General features: G+C 47.7%; 2 protein-coding genes across 7 annotated transcripts in view; one reads left to right on the forward strand and one right to left on the reverse strand.

Annotated features, from left to right (window-relative positions):
• The window catches only part of MAPK8 (mitogen-activated protein kinase 8), a 120,650-nt gene extending 114,081 nt beyond the window's left edge, over window positions 1-6,569 (forward strand). For 3 of the 4 annotated variants that reach the window (XM_064370120.1, XM_064370121.1, XM_064370119.1), the window contains exon 12: window positions 4,269-6,569. In XM_064370120.1, the coding sequence (XP_064226190.1) occupies window positions 4,269-4,414 (146 nt within the window). In that variant the 3' untranslated portion in view covers window positions 4,415-6,569. Of the gene's footprint in view, window positions 1-4,263 lie in introns of all 4 variants that reach the window. The other variant, XM_064370122.1, reaches the window with a different exon arrangement.
• LOC135271981 (rho GTPase-activating protein 22-like) overlaps window positions 4,797-23,717 on the reverse strand; it is a 49,627-nt gene continuing 30,706 nt past the window's right edge. For all 3 annotated transcript variants that reach the window (XM_064370116.1, XM_064370117.1, XM_064370118.1), the window contains exons 5-8: window positions 22,918-22,991; window positions 22,160-22,281; window positions 19,306-20,173; window positions 4,797-15,696 (exon numbers count right to left, since the gene is read on the reverse strand). In XM_064370116.1, coding sequence (XP_064226186.1) covers window positions 15,468-15,696; window positions 19,306-20,173; window positions 22,160-22,281; window positions 22,918-22,991 — 1,293 coding nt within the window. In that variant the 3' untranslated portion in view covers window positions 4,797-15,467. The remainder of the gene's footprint in view (window positions 15,697-19,305; window positions 20,174-22,159; window positions 22,282-22,917; window positions 22,992-23,717) is intronic.

Consider the following 23,717-nt stretch of genomic DNA (forward strand, 5'->3'; position numbering starts at 1 on the left):
ATAAGATTACAGTTTACTTTTCATGTTGTAATCTTCAGTGACCTGAAACCTGCAGTTCTTCCCGTATTTGCAAAACCATTATTATTCCAGGTTTAATAAGTGTAAGGAAATTTAGTTTGGTTGGTGAAATTTGAAAGCACTGATCGGTGGCTCAAGCCTGTAATCCCAGCACTTTGGGAGGCCGAGGCGGGTGGATCACGAGGTCAAGAGATCGAGACCATCCTGGTCAACATGGTGAAACCCCGTCTCTACTAATACAAAAAATTAGCTGGGCACAGTGGCGCGTGCCTGTAATCCCAGCTACTCAGGAGGCTGAGGCAGGAGAATTGCCTGAACCCAGGAAGCGGAGATTGCGGTGAGCCGAGATCGCGCCATTGCGCTCCAGCCTGGGTATCAAGAGCGAAACTCCGTCTCAAAAAAAAAAAAAAAAAAAAAAAAAGAAAGCACTGATAGACTTTTCTACTAATACATTATACTAATACATCAGTAACTGACTATTCATGAGATGCACATCTTTTTCTATGACACTGACATTCTGTTCAAGAACAGAAATTTAAAAACTTTTTGTTGGCATTGTTGCCATGTCTTTAAAGAAGAAACTTCTCAAAATTCAATATACTTACCTTTCTGTGATCTTGACAGTCTTTACTTTGGATAAATAAAAGCGTTACTGCAAAATTTAGTACATGTGATACGAAGTTGCTGTCTTTCTCTTTTTAATATTATTGATTTGTTGAACTAAGGCAGTAATACTAAAACCATCACTAGAAAGTACTATTTTTCTAAGAAGAAAACTGGATTTGTAAGAGTTAAAACTTTTTTAAAATCATAAGCTGATTTTATATTTAATGTTAGTACAACTAAAAGTATAAAGAATAGAAGAGAAAAGTTAAATGGCAGGTAACGTACATATTAAATACATACCACATGACAGACAGTAGTGGTTTATATACTTTATGTCATTTAGCCCCTAGGACCCCAAGGTGTAGGATTATTGCATACATGTTATGGATGAGGAAACTGAAGTTCAGAAATTTGAAATAACGTAAGATTCCAAATCTTTTATGTAGATGAACTGATACAGTATCTTCAGAGTGTGTGGTTTTTTCAGCCTCCCATTTTGTGTCTGGCTGGCAGCAGAGACTTCTCTGGCTACAGAAGTTAGGACAGTTTTATGAAGGAGGTGAAATTTAAGCTGAGCGTTGAAGAGTGAGTAGTATTTCAAAAAATAGGTCTTGATTTTGAAGTAAAACTATGCCATTTTAATTCTTCAGAAACTTTTTACTTTCAAAGAAAAAAAATAGAGGTTGTATCTAGCATCTTGTATATGGGTAAGGTTTTTTAAACCATAGTGACGTTGTATACTAAACATAATTGTTTAAGTCATTTTTTGTGGCTTGCTTTGACATTTTTGGTTATACATTTTAGAGTTGTATATTTTAAATCTTTGATCAGGAATGCAGACTTCCAGATTATAGTATAGATCCTGTTGAAAATATAAGTTGGTTTTGACAGCTTTTACCTATTTTGGAAATGGCCTTTTCTCTACAGTTTACTTATAACAAATTTAAAGCTCTATTATAAATGCTTTGTGTAATTAATTAGCTTTGTATTGCTATATAGTAGTAGTATAACTGAATTGTTCATAATGGAGGATGGGATTTGAAAAGTTTCTTATGTGGGACAGTTTTATACTTCAGCATACTACTATCCAAGTGAGTGGCATAGCTGGAGTGCCAGATGTTTGAGTAAATGTAATAATCTCATGAGTTAGAGTAGTTGTATTTGTTTTTAATTTATAAGTGAATAATTTGAATCCTAGTTCAACACTAGCTTATGGTTGCAAAATAAGTCAGTGGAAAGGATAGGAGTTAAGGTTTCTTGACTTTTTCTGTATTCTCAGTTACAGTTTGCAAAGAAGAGTGTTAGCAAGTGTTATTGAGCTGTTATAAAAATATTCAGCTCTTAATTATGTACTAAAACAGAAGGAATAGTGTTTGGTAAATCAAAATATCAGATAACCACAGTACCATTTCCACTTGATTTTTAAAATGAATTCTATTATTCTTCCCTATTGAGTGCCTTTCTATCTTATTTTGATCTGGCTAATAGTAAAGTAAGTTTGCCTGCCTTGAGTGTGTAGACTCACTTGAGAGAAGAATGACTTAGATACCCAAGAATAAATACTTTCCATATTATTACCATTCAGATATTTGAGAATTTACTGTATTACTTTAAAGAGAAAACAAGTGCCTTTTTTCCCCATAGGTACTTGATTTTTAGATTCAAAAGTTAACAGTGCATTTAAAAGTTAAAGTTAATTTTTATCAAATTAAGACATTTGGATAAAATAATAAGACCCTGAACTAGAGGCATACATAAAAATTGTATATGTTGGAGCCCTTTTATGGTTTGAATGTTTCAGTATAAGTCTTACAAACTAGCCATTGTCTACTATGTATGGGACACAGATATACTGTTCAATCAGAAAAGACTCATTTCAAGTATTGATCAGACTAAAAAGAATGTGCTATCTCAGTTTCACTCTGGCTGGGAAGCTAATGGACCTTTCTTGGGTCTAGGAGGTTACCACGTCTTTTTCCTCTCATCTCTCAGGCTTGAGATGCTCATCCTGCTTTTCTATTCCATTTCAGCTCCCATCACCTACTTTGTCTCTTGTGGTTCCATTCCTTTCTGTCTCCCAGTACCCTCCCTAAAGATTCTCCTATTCGCACTACATTGCCTATTTTATTGTTGTAGTTGAAGAAAAGCTAGCAGAGGACCTTTCATATTGAAGTGTTCTATTGCTCTTCTGGACAGAACGGAGGGATGATCTCAAACGCAGGTGCTGGGTTCAGGAGCAGTGTGGTTTTCAGCCCATTTGGTTTCAGCATCATTGGGTGCCTGAACCTCACCCTCAGAAATTCTGTTCAGTGTTCAGTTTGAAGACCATTGATTTTGTTTCATAAATGTATTGTTGAGAACTTTTAAGTAACTTACATTATTCAAATTTGGAATGATCCTTATTTAGTATTCATGTGTTTCAAAAGTACTCAGCCTAGTGCATGAGTGACATTTAACTCTTCTCCATCCCCCAGTGTAAGTCATTCCTGTCCCTTTCCTAAACCAACCCTCTTGAGAGGATTTCTGTCTCTAGCTCAGGTATTCCTATTACTTTTTAAAATCTAGGAAATGCTTGTTAGGTATTACTTTTGGCAAAGGAAACTCTTTGCTCCTACTTTATCTGTTCAATAAATCCATATTTATGTTTATCAAGTATTAGAGTAGAAATAAGAAGACCCAAGTTTACTTAACTAGGCCACTTGAGTGATGCTGGCATGTCACATAAACTCATGTAAACTGGGGTAGTGAACTAAGGTTCCTTCCAATTAAAGTTATTTTATTCTTTTTCTTGGCATTTGCTTTAAAACAAGATGTGCCAGAAGTACATCTTGAATCATTTTAATTTTTTTCTTTTAGTGAGACGCTGTGAAGACGTTTTTTGTAGGGAAGTAGTTTTTAACTTTTGTAGTTATACAGTCCTTTAAGATCCTCTGTCCAAAAAAGACAGTACAGACAGCTTTGCATGTATTATCAGCAGTATTCACACGTACCCTGGAGCCCATTCATGGATCTTGCTGCATGACAATTTCTTTTTTTTTTTTTTTTTTTTTTTTTTTTTTTTTTTTTTGAGACGGAGTTTCGCTCTCGTTACCCAGGCTGGAGTGCAATGGCGCGATCTCGGCTCACCGCAACCTCCGCCTCCCGGGTTCAGGCAATTCTCCTGCCTCAGCCTCCTGAGTAGCTGGGATTACAGGCACGCGCCACCATGCCCAGCTAATTTTTTTTTTTGTATTAGTAGAGACGGGGTTTCACAATGTTGACCAGGATGGTCTCGATCTCTTGACCTCGTGATCCGCCCGCCTCGGCCTCCCAAAGTGCTGGGATTACAGGCTTGAGCCACCGCGCCCGGCGCTGCATGACAATTTCTAAGTGTGGCTTAGATGTAAAATTCTTGTCTTAAACAGAAAAACACATTCATTGAAAGGATAGGACTCCACGTTTCTAGACATTTTCAGAATTCTCACTTCATAGCTGTCAATGAAGAGTGTTTTTAAGTTAATGTGTTGGATATCATTTGCAATTATTTTTAGTGAACCTTCTAAATCCAAGAGGAAAAATTACCACTGGAGGCAGTCAGTGCAGTGCAAGTAGCTCGATCTGCAACTGTCTGCAACTGATTTGCTGTTTTGTTTCTCATAGCACAGGTGCAGCAGTGATCAATGGCTCTCAGCATCCATCGTCATCATCGTCCGTCAATGATGTATCTTCAATGTCAACAGATCCGACTTTGGCCTCGGATACAGACAGCAGTCTAGAAGCATCAGCTGGGCCTCTGGGCTGCTGTAGATGACTACTTGGGCCTTGGGGGGGTGGGAGGGATGGGGAGTCGGTTAGTCATTGATAGAACTACTTTGAAAACAATTCAGTGGTCTTATTTTTGAGTGATTTTTCAAAAAATGTAGAATTCATTTTGTAGTAAAGTAGTTTATTTTTTTTAATTTCAAGTGATGTAATTTAAACCCTAAGTTGTGTTTCAAAACAGCAACAAAACTGTATTGTATTTTTTTGCTGTAATTAACTGTATAATGTAAACCTAATTATTTTATCATGGTTTAAATTTTTTGCATATTTGCTTTATCTTATGCTGCTGATTTTTTTAACTGAATTTGTAAGATTTTGTTTATCAAAGCAACTATTATGTGATGACTTGCCTATATCATGAATTATTTAAGATTTTTATAGTTTTTTTATTAGATTTTATTTCAGATGTTTTGTTCATGATACTATCCTTCAGGGTTATATGCTTATCAATGAAATAACCCCAGAGGAGTGAGGGAAAATAACTTGTAGCCAGTTATATTCAGGAATAACTACTGTAAATGATGAACGTGTTAAGAGACCTCCAATATTTGCTACTTGCCAATCCTAATTTAGTTACAAGAACTGGTAGGCAATCCTACTTAACTTTGGCAAAAGCCCATCATCTAAGTGGCAGAATAACTCAGAGCATGTCTGTGAAGATGCTGGGCGTCTACCACCACCTTATGTCCCCACCCTACCCAACAGAAATCAAGTAAAAAGAATATGGTGTATTCTGCAAATTTGTGGCATGCTCAAAGTTTATGATCACATAAAGTCAAGAGGATACTTCATGAATAATACATTTCAATGCAAATAAACAAATGGTTCACTTCTACTAGCGATGAGCCTGTTTTTGTATACACTGAGTTAATCCACTCAGGCTGTAAGTCCCAGCAGTGTTCTAGAGTCTGGTCTTTCCCTTTCCTGCAGCCTCGGGCCTTTGGACCTTTCCGGTTTCCTATTGGAGTGTCAGTCAGTTGAGCACCAGTTCTTCTGGTGTTTCTGGCCATTTGATTCTACTTGTAGCATAATCGTATTTATACTAGCTGCTGGGAGGTTCCAAAGCCTACTTAGATTTGTGTAGGTGATGTATCAAATGAGCAATATACCGTTCATCTGAAAATAGTAGCACACAGCCATATATAGGATATCATTTTCTAAGGACTGTTTCTTCACATTGATCAGAGCAGGCATAAATGGTGGTTATTAAGTCTGAGTCTTTCATTTTTTTATACCTGATTTTCAACATAACACGCAATGTGGATGTCGAGTAGTGTAAGAATGGTGCTGCTCCTGACAAGTGTATGTTAACTGTTTACATTTTATATCTACAGAATTATTTCTCTATAACTGAATTTTTCCTAAGTAAAATGTCTTTCAGTCTCGTTATTTCTGAAATACATTGTCTATAATAGACCCAGGCACCTTTTATTATCTCTTGAACGAGGGATTTCATGTAGTGAACTAAGGAATGCATTCTCACATAAGCAGCAAGGTTCTAGGCAGAAAGCCCTTTGGAATTCGTGACCAACAGGAAAGAACAGGTGTGGCTCAACATGAAAGTTTGCTTGACATTTTATTCATATATTTAGTGCAAAATTCTTTTTGAATGAGATACTTTAGATCGTTGTTAATTGTTAATGTGCAATATTTAAGATTAAAATACAATAGCCTTTTTATATACTTTGAAATGGTATTTGCTTTTGATGATCTAGGGTCATGATTCTCTTTTTCTAACACAACATGGTGCGTTAGATTAGGCAAATCTAATGCACCATGTTGTATTAGAAAATTAATTTGATGAGGCAAATTAAAGTTCAGACTATAACACCTCTTGTAGACAGGAAAGATTGGATTCACAATTTTAGCAGAAATTTGAGAATGAATGTTTTTATATTAATTTGACAATTAGCTTTATTTTCTGCAAGATAGATTATGTCACGGTTGCACTTTCACAGCAGACATGCTTTCAGAAGAGTCTCATATTTTATGTTTGATTTCTGAGAAGCCATCTCTGTTGATACGGATTTTTGTTTAAGGAAGGAAAAACGTGTCTGAATGTATCATTTGTTTTAAATGCCAGTTGCCGCTTGCCAACCATCAGTTCAATTCAAAGAAAACAAACTCATATTACTTAGCATAAACTAAGATACTTAACAATTATGTCCTAAATACAAGGTCTCTTTGTTAAATGTGTGCCCTAGGTTTTAAATTACATCTAAATACAATTTTCCTCTTAAATTTATAAAGCTAAATATGTATTGGTTCTTTTTATTTGGGGATCCTTAAAGCATCTTAAACATTTTTTTTTTCCGAGAGAAATTATACGTAACATTTCTATCAGGTAGTACTTGTGTAAAGCCACCTTTCTTCTATAATTTTGGTTTTTCGGTTTTATATATTTAATATACTCTCTGTCTTACTTTCAGACAGTTATTTTGACCAAGATTTTTATTATTCATCCTCATAGATTGAGAAAGAGATGCTAATTCTTTACCCATGTCTTCCTGGTTACTATTCTCTTAGCCTCTAATATATACTGGCCGTTTGTAAAACCATTGTGTTGTTGGGCTCACTTAGTTATACTTTATGCAAATAGGGCATCTCAACTCTGTCCTACTGTTTGCTGAACAGTTTTCAGTGTGTCCTGTACCTTTGGCTGCTGATTGTTCTTGGTGTACACTTTTCCAAGTTGGTAAAGGCACAGTGTGTTCATACCAGACTTGCGAAGAGAAACACCAGCCTCTTAAATGAGAAGCCTACACGCAACCCCCTTAACAATCCAGAGAAGCTTGACAGTATGCAAAGAAGCTCTCTTCTCTGCCAGCCTTGTCATTGTTCTGTTCTATGCTAATCTTGCTATGTTGTCTGAAAGATGGAGGGAAGAGGACATCAGTGTCTAATAGTGAAATCAGCAGCGGGAAAGTGAAGCTCTTTCCTTGGTTACAGATAAGACTTGGTTGACACTCTTGGCCAGTATCTGCTACACATATGAAGACTTAACTCTTAGTGTTGCCTAGGCACTAGCCTGCACAACATTTTGAGGTTAAAACATAGTATGTTTTCAAAAATACTGTTGTAGTTTGTGAGTGTTGTTCATTAGTCACACATTAGCTGTAGAGTGGATGCATGAAGCCCCATGACACCAGTAAACTTCTCTTACCAGTAGAAAAACCAAACACCACCGTTCTGTCATTAGCAGCCCTCTTAAATGTTACCTCTCCGTATCCTGTTGCATTTTTGTGTGCATTGTGTTTCTACTGATCTCTCTTAGGTTTTTCCGGAATCAAAGGAAACTAATTGTTCCTTACTAGCAAGAAAGATGAAGAGGTAAAGGGCATTGAAGCAGAAATGTATAGTTTGGGGTACGGTTAGAAAACTTGTAAGGAAAACAAAAGTCCTAATTAATTTCAAACTGACTGCTCTTCATTAAGTGCTCTTAAGGAGAGTCTAGTAAGAGTAACACTTTCTGGCCATTTCTGGTTTCGATTCTCTTAGTTACTGAAACTTTTGAGAAACATTACCTGTGGATTAATTTTGCACAATGTTCTATTCTCTCAATGACTTACAAATTAAACTAGGTTTTTATTGAACTACCTCACACTAATTTTCTATGCTTTCCCAAGTAAGCTGTTGCCCTGACTGTTAGATCTTTACTGAGTGTGAATTATAAATGTTCCTTTTTAGCCAATGTTGACACAATACCAGTAAGTATGTAAAGTATATACCTTACATCAGTAAGAGACACGTGTAAAGTCTTTCACTGTATATCTTGGAAAATTGTGTTAGATGTGCTTGTTGACATTCTTACTGTTTTTGTAAGTAGAAACCTGCTCGTGATATCAGTCCATTCTTTACATTTTACAAAAGGAGTAAATCTTAGTAAATTTTACGAAGAAATAAATTACTTTTGTAGGCCCAATATTTGGTATATTTTTGAGAAGCTGTTAAATCTTTTAGCTGAATAATGAAGTTAGACTGAATTAGGTGTCTTCCTGGACTGTGACATCTATTTTCTCATTACAGTTTATCCTGGTCAACAGGGTGTCACACCTGGAAACCTGAGTATGATAACTGACATTTGATTTTCTCCCTCTGCGATGCCATTCCTCCTTCATTCCTCTCCTTCCCCGTGTTCTGTTCCCTCTCCTCTAGACAAAACAAAATGGGGCACTTTGTAGGGAATGCTGAGATCATTATTGTGGTTTTTCATCATTCATGCCCTAGTCATTAAACATGCACCACTGGAATGTAAACAATGTTATCTAGTTTGTCAATTGGTTATAATATTTTAAATAAAAAAGAAAAAAGTGGTATGAAAGTTATGACATTAAGAGTTTTTTCATTGAAAACAATCTGTTTGTGGTAAAGTTTTTCTTGGCAATTTTAGGATTGCCCGTGGATTGGGATAAAAGGGGTATTGCTAGGGCTGGTTCTCAGATTTGGATTTTATACAGATTGTGAAGAGCCTAAACTATCACCCTGGTTATCTGGTCGATCTGGTCTTGCATTTTTGGTGTTTGAAATTGCTGGATAAACTTTATCTAAAAAAGAAACTTCGCTTCAATGCCCTTAACCTAGTTCTTGGTAAACATGTGAGAGAACAACCATCCTGACCTCTTGGCAAAAATAAGTACTTAAAATTGGGGTCTGTTTCAAAACAAGCAAGAGATTTTAGCTTTGAGTGTTTGCAGCTTTCCAGCCGCTGTGATGACACCACTCCATCTTGCTCAGTTCTTGCTCCAGATGACCCTTGTACCGTGCTGTCTCTGCCCTCACCTGAACTCACACTGCCCTTCTCTGAGCGGAGAGGAAGAGGCTGCCCTCTAGCGGCCTGTGGCTGCTGAGCTGTTTCATCGCTGTCATAGACATGCCTCCCAGGAGAAACTGGGTGGCAAAAGCAAGTGTCAAGAGTGTTGAGTATAAACTTATTTTTTTCATTTTCACCAGTTGTATAGCAGAGTAATTCATCCTTGTTAATTTAGGTACTTTTTTTTTTAAGTATTGTTCCTAAAAAGATATTAACTTGATGTAAGTGAAGATTGATTTGTAGTGATTTTGTGGTTTTTAGCTGTTATAGGTTATAGACCGGTATTTCTCTGGACTTCATTTGAAACCAAAAGATAATTTCAAATATGCTTTGTAAAGTTTAGGTTTCTGTCTAACATGTACTTTACTAATTTCATTAATTAATGGAAGCATAGGTCTAACACCTGGGCTGGAAGCTGGGAGCAGGAAATAGAAAATGGATGACAGAGCCTTGAAATGGTGTATATGGAGGAACAAGGACCTGGCCACAGGGATTGATTAGAGGAAATGAGAGGGGTTTCACAGAGAAGCTGCATTTTGAGCCTTGGCATAAATAAGGGGAAGGGAAGGCAAGCAGATTTAAGTGAGTGCATGAGCAAACAGTAAGGAATGGCCTGGCTTTGGTGTGGGCACAGGGAGAAATGGAGGAAAGACACATTGTGGTTTGGAATTGAAACAAGCTGAGGATCCGACCTGAAAACATGAGGAATGGTCTGATGTTTTTACCCAGAAGAGTTTGATGGTGATAGGAACCCATGGTAGTTTGTGAGGAGGAAAAGGAGTATTATGACCCGACCCTTGTTTTAGGGCCGTCACTGCCAAGAGAAGCAAATCCAGTTAGGCTGGAGGTGTGGAGATTGGTGACTGAAGCCCAAGATACCCAGGTGAGAGCCGCAGAAATGAAGGAGAGGGACTCATTTAGATGTATTGCCGTGACACAGGTGAAGTCGCCAAGATTAGGGTTTGGAGCTGGGGGAAGGCTGTGAGCCCTAGCGATTGGGCAGCACACAAGAGATGGTGCAAGGAAAAAAATATGCAATGTGTTTTGCAATTTGCATATATCAGTTTGAAGTGTCCATGACAGAATGCATGTCAGGTATGGTATCAACTCCCAACTTAACAGGAGTGGGAGGAAGGGAAATATGGGTGTGCTCCCTCACCTGCCTGTAGACCTCTCCAATCTGGTAGTTTCTTTCCTTGTGAGGTCTGTGTCATTTGCTTGTATGGCCCTTGCACTGTATTTGTTAGCATCATTTTGTGGACAGAGGAAGATAGTGGAAAGATTCCTCTTGTATATACCACATGGAAGACGTTAGACCTGGATAGGTGCGAGTGGGGCCTAATTCAAGTGAGTGAGTGGCAAAGCAGGTGGTGAAAAGGACTGGAAAACTTGGTTGGAAATGTAAAGAAGAAATCATGACTGTCTTGAGAGAAGTGAGGGGTAGACTGAGGAGTTTAAAGGGAGAAGCCAAAGGCACATGTGTCTTTATGGGACAGGGTCCTGGAAGAGTTGAGATCTACGGGATCATGCAGGTCCAGGTGAGCTTAGTCAAGACAGAATTTAGGTCACCTCGGACAAGTGTCAGTCTGGCTGAGCCATGCCTCTACTGTTACTTGATAGCATCCTGTGTTCTCATCTTCTGATGCCTCACTCTGGGGTCCCCTGGATGGAAGAGGCTGCCCTACTGGAGATAATGCCTGGTGAGAAGGTGTTCCATAAATGGTGGGCTGGGTAAGCTAATGACTAGAGCCTATCTTTTACACCATCTCTGTCCTCTGAAAATGCAATATTCATGGCCCTCAAAGTGTGGCATAAGGACACTGCATGCAACACTGTAATACTACAGTTATGTGGGCATGGACTCTGGTGCCAGATACCCAGATAGCATCCTGCCCTCACTGGCTGCTTCACTGCCCGCAAGTGCCTCAGCTCTGGGGCTGTGCTCTGTCATCTGTCCTGTGGGAAGCCTAATGTCACCTGGCAGTGTTGCTGGGAGGATTCAGCATGTGCATGCAGGGCCAAGGCTGGCGAGCACTCAGTGAGTGCTGGCTGCCGCGGTCATCCTGACTGGCACCAGAATCAGTTCAGCACCCTGGTGTGCAGGTTCCTCAAGCAGCTGTCCCTCGTGTCTGTTTGAATGGAGCTCTGTCTCTAGGCAAACATACTCAGAATAGTGATGTGAACCGAAGGCTGTGTTTCCATTTGATGTGCTGCAAGGAAAAGATGTTCTAGAACCTGGAGCCGCCTGGCTCCAGTGTACAGCGGAACCAATGAACCCACGTGCTGACCCTGAGGCTCCCCATCCCTACGGCCACGGCTACTACCACCACCAGGCCTGGGCGCAGGGACGTGCTTTACTCCTCAGCCCCCCGTGGCCCAGATGCTGCCCCTTGTCTCCTTTTAGCACACAGGACAGACATTTATCAAAAGCTCACTGAAAGAAGGGAAAGGAAATAATTACAGAAAAATGCGTCTCTACCAGGCATTTTGGTCCAGCTGCTGCCAGTTTTCAAACCTGGTGAGTTTTTTAACCAGCTGTGGGGTGAGTGCAGGGGCTTGGGATTTATGAAACCATTGGGTTGTCTTAAGACCCAATGTCCAGATAGCACAGAGATTTAGCTGTCTTGGAGTGGGGTCATCAAGCCAGCTTGTGGCATGTGGTGGGGCAGGATCCACATCTTGGCAGGTGGGCCCCAGGGCCTTCGCTTGAAAACTGCTGTACTAGCCCAGCGTGGTGGCTCACGTCTGTAATCCCAGCACTTTGGGAGGCTGAGGCGGGTGGATCATGAGATCAGGAGTTTGAGACCAGCCTGGCCAAGATGTTGAAACTCCGTCTCTACTAAAAATACAAACAAATTAGCTGGGTGCGGTGGCATGCGCCTGTAATCCCAGCTAGTCAGGAGGCTGAGGCAAAAGAATCGCTTGAACCTGGGAGGCGGGGGTTGCAGTGAGCTGAGATCGCGCCATTGCACTCCAGCCTGGGTGACAGAGTGAGACTCCGTCTCAAAAAAAAAAAAAAAAAAGAAAAAGAAAACTGCTGTGCTTTACTGCTTGAGCAGCTTTATGGGAATAAAAGCATCTCCTGCTCAAAAGCTCCTGGGACGCCATGTAAGGTAAGCATGTTTGCAGTTTTGTCTGCAACTCTCTCCCTATCCTTTGGGTCATGCTCAGCAGTGTAGAGACATGCTCAAGAGTTTCCATCTTTCAAAAGCTCTCCCTTGCCCCCTTCCACTATTAAAATGGAACTCAATTCATGTGAGTTAATGTAAAGCTTTCAAATACTTGCCTATCTCCTTAGAATAAAAATAGCCTCTCACCAGGGGTGACAGACCCTGAGTATCTGGCTCCTGCTGGGCTTTTCATGACCCCATCCTGTCCTACCAGCTTCTTCACAGACTGCAACACATTGTGAGGCCCCTGTGCTCAAAGTGTTGCGGGGCTTGCTGTGGGAGATGGAAGTAGTAACAATGTGGCTGGTAGAAAAGGACAGCAATCCTGGCATGGGTGGGGGTTCTTAGTAGAGGCAGGAGTACAGAGAGGCAGCAGCAGTGTGTGTCAATGTCACAGCTACTTAGCTGGGAACTCAGGACACCGTGAGAGAACTACTTAAGATATGAGGCGGGCTCTGCAGGGCCCTGGGGTGCTGCATCAAAAGGAGAGGGAGAGAATCCATGAAACCTTGTTGTAACTTGACCCCATTTTTACCCACAGACCAGGGAAACATGGATATATGAGTTCCATTCCAAAATTATTTCAGGAATACGATTCAGTCCTGGTCCATCACTCAAAAGCCAATTAAGACAAGGAATCTTCCTCTTCTCTCTTCCTATTTCTGTTTCTCTCACACACATACCCTTAAAATTGTATTTTAACTTTAAAGAACATGTACATTCATGTTATTCTTTTAATAAAAGCCAACTCTTTTTTGGTATGGGACATTCACAATTTCCAGTATTTCTTTAAAGTCGAACACAAGTTTTACATGTCTCACTCATCCATACTTAATTTGAGAACATTTTTTAGCAGCGTGCTTCTACTGAGTCTGTCTAAAGCATTCCAGGGTTTCAATGAATCAGTTCCCTGCCATTTCATGTTCATAATTCATGGGTCTACTTCATATTAAATGATGTCATTACAGTAGCACAGTGGGAATCTGTCAGTTTGGGAACAGATTCAGCAAATGTAACTCAATTGAGAGAAGGGGGTAGGGGTGGGGATACTAGAGCCTCCCCCAACCCCGACCAGCCCCGATGGCCTCAGTCACTCGGTGTGCCTGACAGTCAAGTCAGATGTTTTGCAGACAAGGTGCCTGGTGCTGGTTACCTAGAGATTGGAAAACAGAACTGAGTCACTTCAATTCATTTTGAGATAAGAACTGCATTTGCAGATCCTACTGGGCCAGCAGGTGGCAGACGTGGCTCAGGCGTTCACGAGCTCCTATCCCTACTGTAAACTCGGCAGGAGCCTGAGCCTTTGCCAGGATTAGTGGCTGAGCCAGACAAGCTTCCTTTCATCATGGGAAACCCATTTCGGTCTCCTCTGCTCCTTTGATAGCCTGGTGGCATTTTCTCTCCAGGTCAAAATCAGAATTCCAGGGCTGGGGCGAGAAAACTCAACAGGGTCATCAGAATGCACCTCTGTACCCACCTGATTTCTCCAAGCCTCAGTTTCTCTTCTAAATACAGAGAATAGGGCCAATTTCCTACTTTGCTGGGTTGCTGTGAGGATTCAAAGTCACCTCGTATTCTCTTCTCTCTACTTGAATAGAGGGGAGGGCAGCATCTCAACCCCAGGGGAAAATCCCATCACCCAGACAGCTGGCTCGCCATGGCAGCAGCTGAGCAAAGACAGACGCCGCTCTCCCCAGCCCCTCCCAAGCTCCAGCACCCAGATCTCGACGCTGCTGAGGGCCCCAGGCAGATGCCTACCTCCTGGTAGCTGCCCGGAGACGGTGGGTAACTGGCCACACTGTGGGAGCCACCCTGTCTTGCACGGTGGGAAACCAGCATTTCCTGGGAGCACTGAACCCCTGGCATTTGAAGCATCAGCCTGTGTGGGCAAAGTTTATACCTGATTCTAGGGTGGGGCTGGTTGGGCCTGAGTGACGTTTCTAGGGCCTGTGGTCAGAAACTGGGCGCTTTGGTGACCACCACTCCCTGAACAAACCCCTACAGGTTACTGCTGAGGGGCGGCATGGGGCCAGCCACACATCCGGACACCGTGAGGGGAACAGGTGACTGAGCGCAGAGGCACTGCTGCACTGCCTCCTGAAGCACAGCCCGGGAGCTCCAGCCGAGCCGGGCCTGGCCTGGGTGCCCTGTGGATGGGAAAGGCTTTCTGGAGGGATTTGCCCTAACGGTGCCTTCAAGTCTGAGGATGAACTAGAGGAGGGTGAACAGCAGGGAAGGGGGATCTGGAAGGGAGCCGTGCAGGGGCCCAGGGTGAGGCGTGGGCACCTGGAGGACCAGGAACAGGTGCTTCCCATGGCCTTAGCTCAGCCCTCCTGCAGGGTAGCCACACTTGCCCACACCTCGTTCAGGCACAGCACTGGCACTGGGCGCCCACTCAGGCTGTGGCCCTGGAGCAGAGCTGGGGCCATGGTGGAAGGCCCAGGGGACCTCCTAAGACACAAACTAGCTGCAGAGGTCCAGAAGGCTGGAGGCAGGGAGAGTGAGGAAAGGCGTCCTACCTTCAGCGCCCAGACAAGAGAGCTGAAAGCACAAGGCTGCTGCCCCTTGGGGGCTTCATATCCATTTCAGGATGCCTTTGCTGTTCCACCCACGGGCATGCCTCAGGGTGCTCCCAGCCCTTGGAGAAACAGGAGCAGTCACCTGAGAAGCCCTGTATTGTGTGGCATGAGAAATGAGCCAGGTAGCAAGGCACTATGCTTTGTGAGCACATTTAATAAAGAAAGCTAACTGTTGCCGGCAGCTGCCTGGATCCTGGGTGCCCTCCATTTCTGTGGCCATGAGGGACATTTCCTGGGTAAGGGCTAAGCACTGCTCTTGGTACCGTCCCCTTCTGACCCTCACTGGGAGCTGCACGGTTGGAGCAGCATCTAGATCCCACCTGGTCTGTGTGGGGTCCTGACAGTCCCCACAGGAGTATCAGGATCTCTCTCTCTCTAGCTGGCTCTGGAGCACCTGACCCCTCCGGAGACTCAGAGGCTTCTGACTCCGAGCATGGCTGGAGATCAGCAGATGTGGCACAGAAGTGAGCTCTGCCATTCCTTTTACTTTGGGGCCCTGGCACCTTTTGCCCCAACAGTCAAGTTTCCTAGGGTAGAAAAAAACTCCTCCATCTCCTTCTGCAACAGCTGGTTCCTGCTCTCCGCGTCCTCCCGCGCCCGCTCAGAGTTCCGCAGCTTTATTTCCAGCATGATGTACTTTTTCTTTTCCTGGTCCAGTTCTTCTTCTAACCGGGACATTCGTTTTCTCAGGTCCGCACTCCCTTCTTCCATTCTGAAAAGTCAAGGAGAGACGCTGTTTGAGACTCTGTGGGCTGGGTTCACTGTCCCATGGGTGTAGCCCTGCTTGTGCTCACTGTGGGGTGAGGGGGGCTCAGGCTAGGCCATGGCAGTGGAGGACACCGCAGCTCAGTGGGGGAGGATACCCCAACTCATCTGCTCCTCACAAGAACCCCAGTATTTCACCTGTGAGCAAACTGCCCCCTTCCATAGCTCCCTTAGGCCTGTGATCCTGAAATCACCATGAGGACCCGTGCCTTCAGAGCCTCCCTGAGTCCGCATTTGCCCCTCCAGCGCAGTATGGGATGGCCTGCCAGCTGGCCAGAACAGCACGCCCTGCACGGGGAGGGTTGGGACTTAGGCTATCCCCTAGCCTTTGCTCCTGTGCTGCGGCCTCCCCTCCCACAGCTCCCTGCAGCTCCCACACCGTCCCCACAGTCCATCCACACGTGGCAACCCACAGGAGATCCTGCAGGGTGGTCACTTCCATTCCTGCTCACCCATCACGTTCAGCTCAAGCGCCCCCTCCACGATGCTGCTTCCTGTGGTCCTCCCCAGCAGGTCACAGTGGTGCATCTCTGCGCCACCAGAGCCAATACCACACACATCCATGCAGGTTCACCCTGCAGTGTGCAAGGTTGGCACAGGTATCTGTTTGACCAGATGACCAGCTTATGTCTGTCCAAAGGGACACCTGAGCCCAGCCCCTGAGAATACATGCTGGAGTTTAGGGCCCAGCCTGGTGACCACTGAGCCACATGGCTGTGGGAAGGACACAGGCACACTGAAATGCAGAAGGTGACCGCTCCTCAGAGCACCAGTAACCATGGACTGAAAGACACCAGGGACCCAGCATGGCGGCTGGTACACGGTGCATGAGAAACAAATACAGATTCCCCGCCCCACCAGAATGAGGCCTCCATCCTCATCACTTAGCCGGAAGCATGGCCTGAGCCCTCCCCATCAGGAGCACAGGCAGCTGTCAGAGAGAAGTCCCCTTCCTCCCCACTGCTTCTTCTGGTCTCAGGCCTAAAGCCCTCCTCTTCCTTCTCTGCCAGGCTCAAGCCTTCAGGCCCCAATTACACACTGATGACTCTGAACCATTTCTTCAGCATCTCCAACTCAAAGGGTCAGAACTGAGCTCCTGACCCTCATCTCCAGACCACTCTCTCGTAGCCCTGGTGCACTCTCTTGGTGAACGCCTTCCTCCAGCTGCTCAGCTGAATGATGATGTCCTCCCCTAAGCCTATTATTTTTCTGGGCCCCATATCTGATCAGTTAGCAAAGCCTTTTGGCTCTACCTTCAAAATATGCTCAGCACCTGGCCGCTTCCCCCACCTCCACCGGTTGCCCCTCAGGGCCATGCACCCCACAGATCAGGCCTGGACCCCCACGCCTCCTAATTGGTCTGTTCTGTCCTTGTCCCCTGGCAAGCTCTGCTCGGCATGGCACCCAGGTGCACCTGTCAAAGTGCCCAAAGTGCCAAGACCATCAGCTTCTCACTTCATTCTCATCTCAGGAAAAACCAAAGCATTGCCCAGGCCAAAAGACCCCAGCCATTGGCCCACCTCACACACCTCCAGTTCCCAGCCCCTGACTCTTCCCCGCTTGTCTGGGTCTTGGGTTCAGTGCTGGCTGCAGCTCTGGGGTCTCCTCCTCCAACCCTCTAGCCTGAGGCTCCTCTCCACTGCCCTCCACATTACTCTATGTTCTCCTCCTTCATCTCCCTTTTAACACACCTTGCATTTTTCGAAATGTAGCATGCCTATCAGGTCTTTGTCTCCCTGCAACCCAAATAAGAATGCAGGCAGAAATTTTGATCAGTTTTGGCCACAGCTGTGGCCACCTGCACAGCATCTGGTACTTCACAGACAACCGACTCTCTTTTGGGAATGCATGAAGGAAGGTGACTCCCCAGAAGGGCCCTGGGGAAGGGATCCGACTGGGGTCCTGGGAGTCAGGACAAAGGCCAGCCTCACTCCACCTCCCGATGGCTCCATACATGCAGACAACAGGATGCACATTCCCAGTCCTCTGCTGGACGGGACAGGTGCTGATGCCCTTACCTGCCTTTCTGTGCTCAGAGACCCTCCTCACTCCAGACCCTCCCTCTAACCAAGAGAACAGCCCAGACCACTTTGCTATCGAGGACAGTCACTGCACAAGGGCTACCACTGCTGTCCCTCTGCCTCTGGGAACCTCATCTTACCTCCAGCCCAGCAGGCAGGAGTTAATGCAAGCAGCAAAGGCTCCTGAGTGCTCCCATCCACTGTGAGTCACTTAACACTCAGGACAAACAGGCGCGGTCACACCGGGGCCCAGAGATCCTGCCGGGGACACTCAGCCAATCCCTGGTGGAGCTGGGACTAGAACCCAGGCAGTCTGACCCAGAGTCCAACAGTCCTGCATCTCCCTTGAGAAACCACACCTTGGAGCAGGCCAGAAGAGCTCCAGGCACTCTGCACACGACAGGTGCAGCTGGTGCAGCCCAGCCTTCTGCATGGGAAGAGTTCCCACGTGCCCTGTAGTTTGGCCTGTGAGCTCATCCAAAGCAGTCAGCATCTTCCACTATATTTCTGGAGGCCCGTGGGTTTTACTGATGCTATTTTCTTTCTCAGCTCCATCCTATGGGTCCTTCCAGCCCTGACTCAGGCACTGCCTGCTGTGACCTCCCCCATGGCAGAGGCCTCTGCGCTCAAGGTCCCTCTCCCATATCTTCCTGTTGCAGACACAGTGCCTGTACATGCCTGGCACTCTCCAGCACCCAGGGGACAGCTGTCAGCAGAGCAAAAGGGCAAGGGCTGTCATTGCAGCTCCCAGTAGAAATCACAGGCTCAGTGGGCAGCAGGACTGCCTCCCACCTCCATCCACTGCCTCTGATGGAAAAAGGAAGCCCCTGCTAGTGTGTGGGACCCAGGTGTACAGGTCAGCCAGCTAACAGGGACCTGCAGCCCGACGGGCCAAGAAATCTGAGATGCTGAGGGAAGCCCCCAGTGCTGAGAACCCGGCCTCCAAGAGCTGAGGTTCCTCACTGCAGAGGGGAACCCCAGTCATCATGGGAGGCAGGAACTCCACCCCTTTATGAATGAGCTTGCAAGCCTCAGGGTGCAGCATAAGAATCCCGTGACCAGGGCAGGCACAAGGGCTTGGTTTAGCAGGGAAATTGGATTCTGATCCCATCCAGGAAGGGGTCTTCACTTCCCGCCTAGCTGGCCTGGGGCCTGGGCACTTTCCAGGGCCCAGCATCCAGGCTATGGGCCCCTGTACTGGGACACAACTGGGACCTGCCTCCAGGGGCCACCTCTCCCTGGCTGCGGACTGCACACCGACTCTGCTCCCACCTCTGCAGCAAAGTTCCCCTGGCTGGGCGGGCATTCCCACTCGCATGAAATCAGCAGGTCTCCACAGCGCTGACTGCGTGCCAAGCTGACTGCGTGCCAAGCCTGCCAGCCCCAGGGCTTTCCCAGAGCTAGGATTCCCCTCTCTGAGGCTGGCTTCCAGGGCCAGCGGCTGGGAGGTCAGGGGCTGACGCCCACGTGCCAAGAACACAGCTCTCCGGCAGGCTCCACCCGGTCAGAAGAAGCTCCACGTGGCAGCAAGTTACCTTTTCACACTCCTCTCGTACTCAGTCCGCTGGCGGCACAGCTCGGCCCTGAGCTCTGCGATCAGCCCCTGCAGGGCCTCGGAGCGGCGCGCATGCTCCCGAGTGGGGCTGCCCGGCTCGCTGTTGCTGGCACCCGTCCCCGCCTCGTCCAGGCTGTGGCCCAGGTCCAGGGACTTGGGGTCCTCGCTGCTGCTGGGGAGTGGAGAGGGCTCCAGGGCCCATTCGGTGTGCAAGAAGCTGCGGGAGGAGTCGCTGGCGCGGCAGGCCGTGCAGCTGCTGAGCGAGCCCCCCGCCGACGACTCGCTGGACGAGGCCCCCGACCACGTGATGCTGGCCACGCTGGGCGTGCCAGGAACCAGGCCCGCAGGGGGCACATTGTCGTAGGTGGAGAGTCTCTGCACAGAGCCCGAGTCCTTGAGCCGGTCTCCCGACGAGGCTCGGCGGTGGCCGCGCAGGGAAGACAGCCCGTTCATGAGCCAGTTCCCGCCAGAGGAGATGATGGGCACCTCCAGGGACGAACCGCCCCGCTTCGGGCTTCCGGACCGGGACCCTGGCTGCTGGAATGAGGACTTCCAACTGGGCAGGGTCTGTACCTTCTTCCCAGGGCTGCACTGGCTCCCCGGCCCCGTGGGGGCGGTTCTGGAGAGCACCACCACGGCCGCCCCATCCAGGGAAGAGGTCCTGTGCGTGGGCAGGCCGGGGCCACCGGGCTCTCCCTGGCTGTCCCTGGTGACCTCCTCGGAGCCCCACCCCACTGCGCACTGCTGGCCTCCGCGCGGGGAGGTGGGCCCTTCCGGGGTGGGCGCCGTGAAGAGCTGGCTGTGTTTGCGGATGAGGACGGTCATCAGGTGCTGGATGAGGGAAGTGCCTGCGGGAAGAGAAGCGGAGAGAGGCCTTGCTGCCAGCGGCCCGGCCCAGGGTCGCTCTGCCAGTCATGGGGAAGCTGCAGCTTTGTGGGAGCTCGTCCTGTTCCCAGAGCCAGGCTGCCCCTCAAAGGAGCCTTCATCCGCCCAGAGGAAAGGACCACGCACCCTCCAACTCCAGGCAGGACAGCAGGATGGGGCTACAGAACCACCTTCCTCAGGCACAGTGCTGCAAGCAGGGAGGAAACACTGTGCCCGCGCCCACGCCCTCCAGCTGGGGTGGGGTGAGGGGGCAGGGCCCAGGGCTTCAGGATGAGCAGGTGGCAGGTTGGAACTGGAAACGGGGAGTTGAGATGCCAGAGCTCTCTCGGCTGCCCCGTGTTACCACTCCCGCCCCCGGGACCCCATGCTGCTGACAACCGCCATGCCTGAATGTCCACACTCTGGGAGCACAGGGCTCTGGGACAGGGAATAGAGCCTTTCCTGTGTGGGGCACACATACCATTGCACACACAGTGTACCCACCCACCCCCAAAAATCCCTCCCCCAACAATCACACATACAGTGCACCCCACCCACCCCCAAAGTCACACACACACATACAATTGCGCAAACAATGCACCCACCCAGCCTCCCCAAATGCCCCCAACACACAATCACACATACAATGCCTACTCCCCAAAATCCCACACACACATACACAACACACCCTCCCTAGCCTCCCCAAAGTGCACCCTGCCCACCCCCTAGAATCCCACACACATAGAATCTCTCACACACACAATCCCCCATCTCTAGGCCAAGGCCCCTGCGATGCAGCCCCCAGTCCTGGGGACTCAGTTCTTGTGGTGGTGGGGTGGGGGCCTGCAGTGGAGGTGGGCAGTGCAGGAAGGACCATAGTATCTACCCAGCTGCCTCATTCCCTCCCAACACCCTCACCACAAAGACCAGATGCTAGGAGGTCCCCTGGGTGGGAGGAATGGCTGAGTGCCAGGGTGGACTCTCCCATTGAAGTTGACTAGGAATCCTGGAAGAAGTCGAGGAAAGAATTCTGAGGCCAAGAACTTAGGTGATGCAGGAATTCCATGAAGCAGGCAGGGCAGGCCTCCCCCTTGAGCATCTATTACCACCAGGCAGGGGAGAGCTTGTGTTTTCCTGGCCTGGTGGGGTCCAAGGGTGGGAGACCCAGTCAGGGCAGGCCAAAGACAGGACTTAGTAAAAGCACCCCATCATGTCCTTGGACATGGGATAGGGGCCAGAACAGCCTCAGCTGTGAGCTTCCTGTCTGAAGAGCACGTCTCTCTGCATCCTCCACAGGGGACAGTGTTCCAAGGGCCCTATGAGGTGTGCTCTCTTTTCCATGGCAGCCTACATCTGTGCCCTTTGCTAAGTCTAGCTGACTGGCCTCTGGTGAGTGTCCTCACCTCTCCTGGCCTCAGTTTCCTCATCTGTAAAGTTGGGGCCGATTACCACATCCCAGGCTGGTTGTAAAGCGTGAAATGAGGAGATACCAACAAAGCACTTAGTAGAAGCTTACTGAAAGCAGCTGCTGTTGCTGCTATTTTTAATCACTTATTGTTATTTATCATAGAGAAATTCTCCAGGGTTTGCAAAGCCGACATCTAGGAACCTATGACAATTGCGTGATTATAAAAGGAAAGCAAACATGTCTGTATGTGTTCAAGTGCAAGAATGCTGGCCTGTCCCATCCCTCCAGCCTCTTCTATCCACAGAAACCCCTGGCCATTCTAATTATACCCAGTGACCTGCTGCTGCAAAATTCCTTTTTGTCTTACAGCTGGACCTTATGGGGGTGGCGGGGTGAGGTCTGCAGAGGCTCCTGCCAAGTCCCCAGAGATGGAGATGTGCTGTCTGAGCCACCCCTCCTGCTGGCCTGGCCCTGGGCTGACCTGGTTCCAAGGACTTGCCCCAGACCAAGATGAGCCCAGACCCAGCAGCACCCAGGGACACCAGGTACACCTCACCCTTACCTTCCATGATGGTTATTGGGTCCTCAACCTGTGGCCGCAGAATGTTAGGTCCAAAGACGGTCGCCAGGTTCTGGACACTCATCTTGTTGACATTTGAGTACGCTTGAACTTCATCCAGAAACCTGCAAAGTAAGGAAGCAGCAGTCATCAAAGAAGCAAGTTCTGACGCCCAGTCTCCTGGGAGCAGCCGGGACGCCCCTCCCCACCCCTGCTGAGCCTTGCTGCCTGCAGGCTTTTGCCCACTGGGTGCAGCCTGCCTCTCTGCCAGGCTCGATGAGGGCAGGTTTCCCCCGGGGCCCGAGAGGGCCATCAGAAGCAAAGGTCACTGGGACAAGGGCCCACCGCTATTTGTGTGGAAGGAGGACACATGACTCTCCACACTGCAGTGGGTGCAGATTCTGGGAAGTCCCAGACCCTAGTCAGCACCAGCCCTACATGCCCCTTCTCAGAGTCCAGGATAGGGATACATGAAGGGTTGGGGTCAAGAGGCAGATGGCTGGGGGAACAGGATGGTGAGAGGCACCCAGGAGGGACAGAGGGTATGTCCCTTCTGGAATTATCTACCCAGGACTGTTTAAAACCACCTGCTCAGGGTCTGCGCTTTTCCACTCCCTGCTGCATCCACACTAGGTGAGGCTCTGTGGGGGGTGGGGGAGGGCCCCCCCAACAAGGAAGAGTTGTGTGTCTCACGGTGGGGTTGGGGGATGATCGCAGAGCCAGTGCAGGAAAGCCTGGTTCCCTCCTGCCACGCCACTTACTTGCAGATGTATCTGAGCAGGTTGTAATTGGCCTGAGGAAGGTTGCTCACTTGTTTAGCCAACTCCAGAGTGCCCTTAGGAATGAAGAACAGAATTTCAAACAAACACCAGGAATGAGGCCCTGGGCCTTCTCTGACTTCGAGGAGGTGTAAGCAAGGAGAAGGGAGGTGGGGGCTACGGTGACCCAGCCCCAGTGAACCAGAGGGCTCCACCACCTCCCCCTCCCCTCAAGGAGTGGCCAGGGCCCAGCTGTGACCTCCTGGGAAGCTAACTTGCTTCCAAGGAGCTGGTATGAGGGGTGAACCTATGCTGGCCGCTGTGGAGGAACGTCAGGGCCAGCACTCAGCTCACTTATCAAGACACAAATATTTGCCAGATAATGAGCCCTCATCTCCCACATGGCCTCGGGGAGGTGAACAGTCCTTAGCTGGCCCTGAGCCACCTGGGGCTGCAGACTAGCACCTGCAGGGGCGGGGACAGGAGGGCTGGCCCATCTGTCTTGGGAGCTAGTTCAAATTCTTTTGGGAAGGAAACGAGACATAAATAAAAGATCTCCCTGTTTCTGAGCCCATGACAGGCCTGAGTGGCCTGAGTGTGGGGAGTGTGAGCGGCCAGAGCTGGGCACCCCGGGACCTGGGCAGCATACAGGTATGGCTCCAGACAGACAGCAGGATGCCCTGGCCCCTCCCCAACCCAAGCAGGATGCTCCAGGCCCCCACCACACCCCCCACACAAAGCAGGCCTCCACAGGATCCATGGACCATGAAAATTCATGAAAATTAGAGTCTGTGTCCTGACTC

Source organism: Aotus nancymaae, unplaced genomic scaffold, assembly GCF_030222135.1.
Source record: "Aotus nancymaae isolate 86718 unplaced genomic scaffold, 86718_ANA_hifiasm-v0.15.2.pri h1tg000099l, whole genome shotgun sequence".
NCBI lineage: Eukaryota > Metazoa > Chordata > Mammalia > Primates > Aotidae > Aotus > Aotus nancymaae.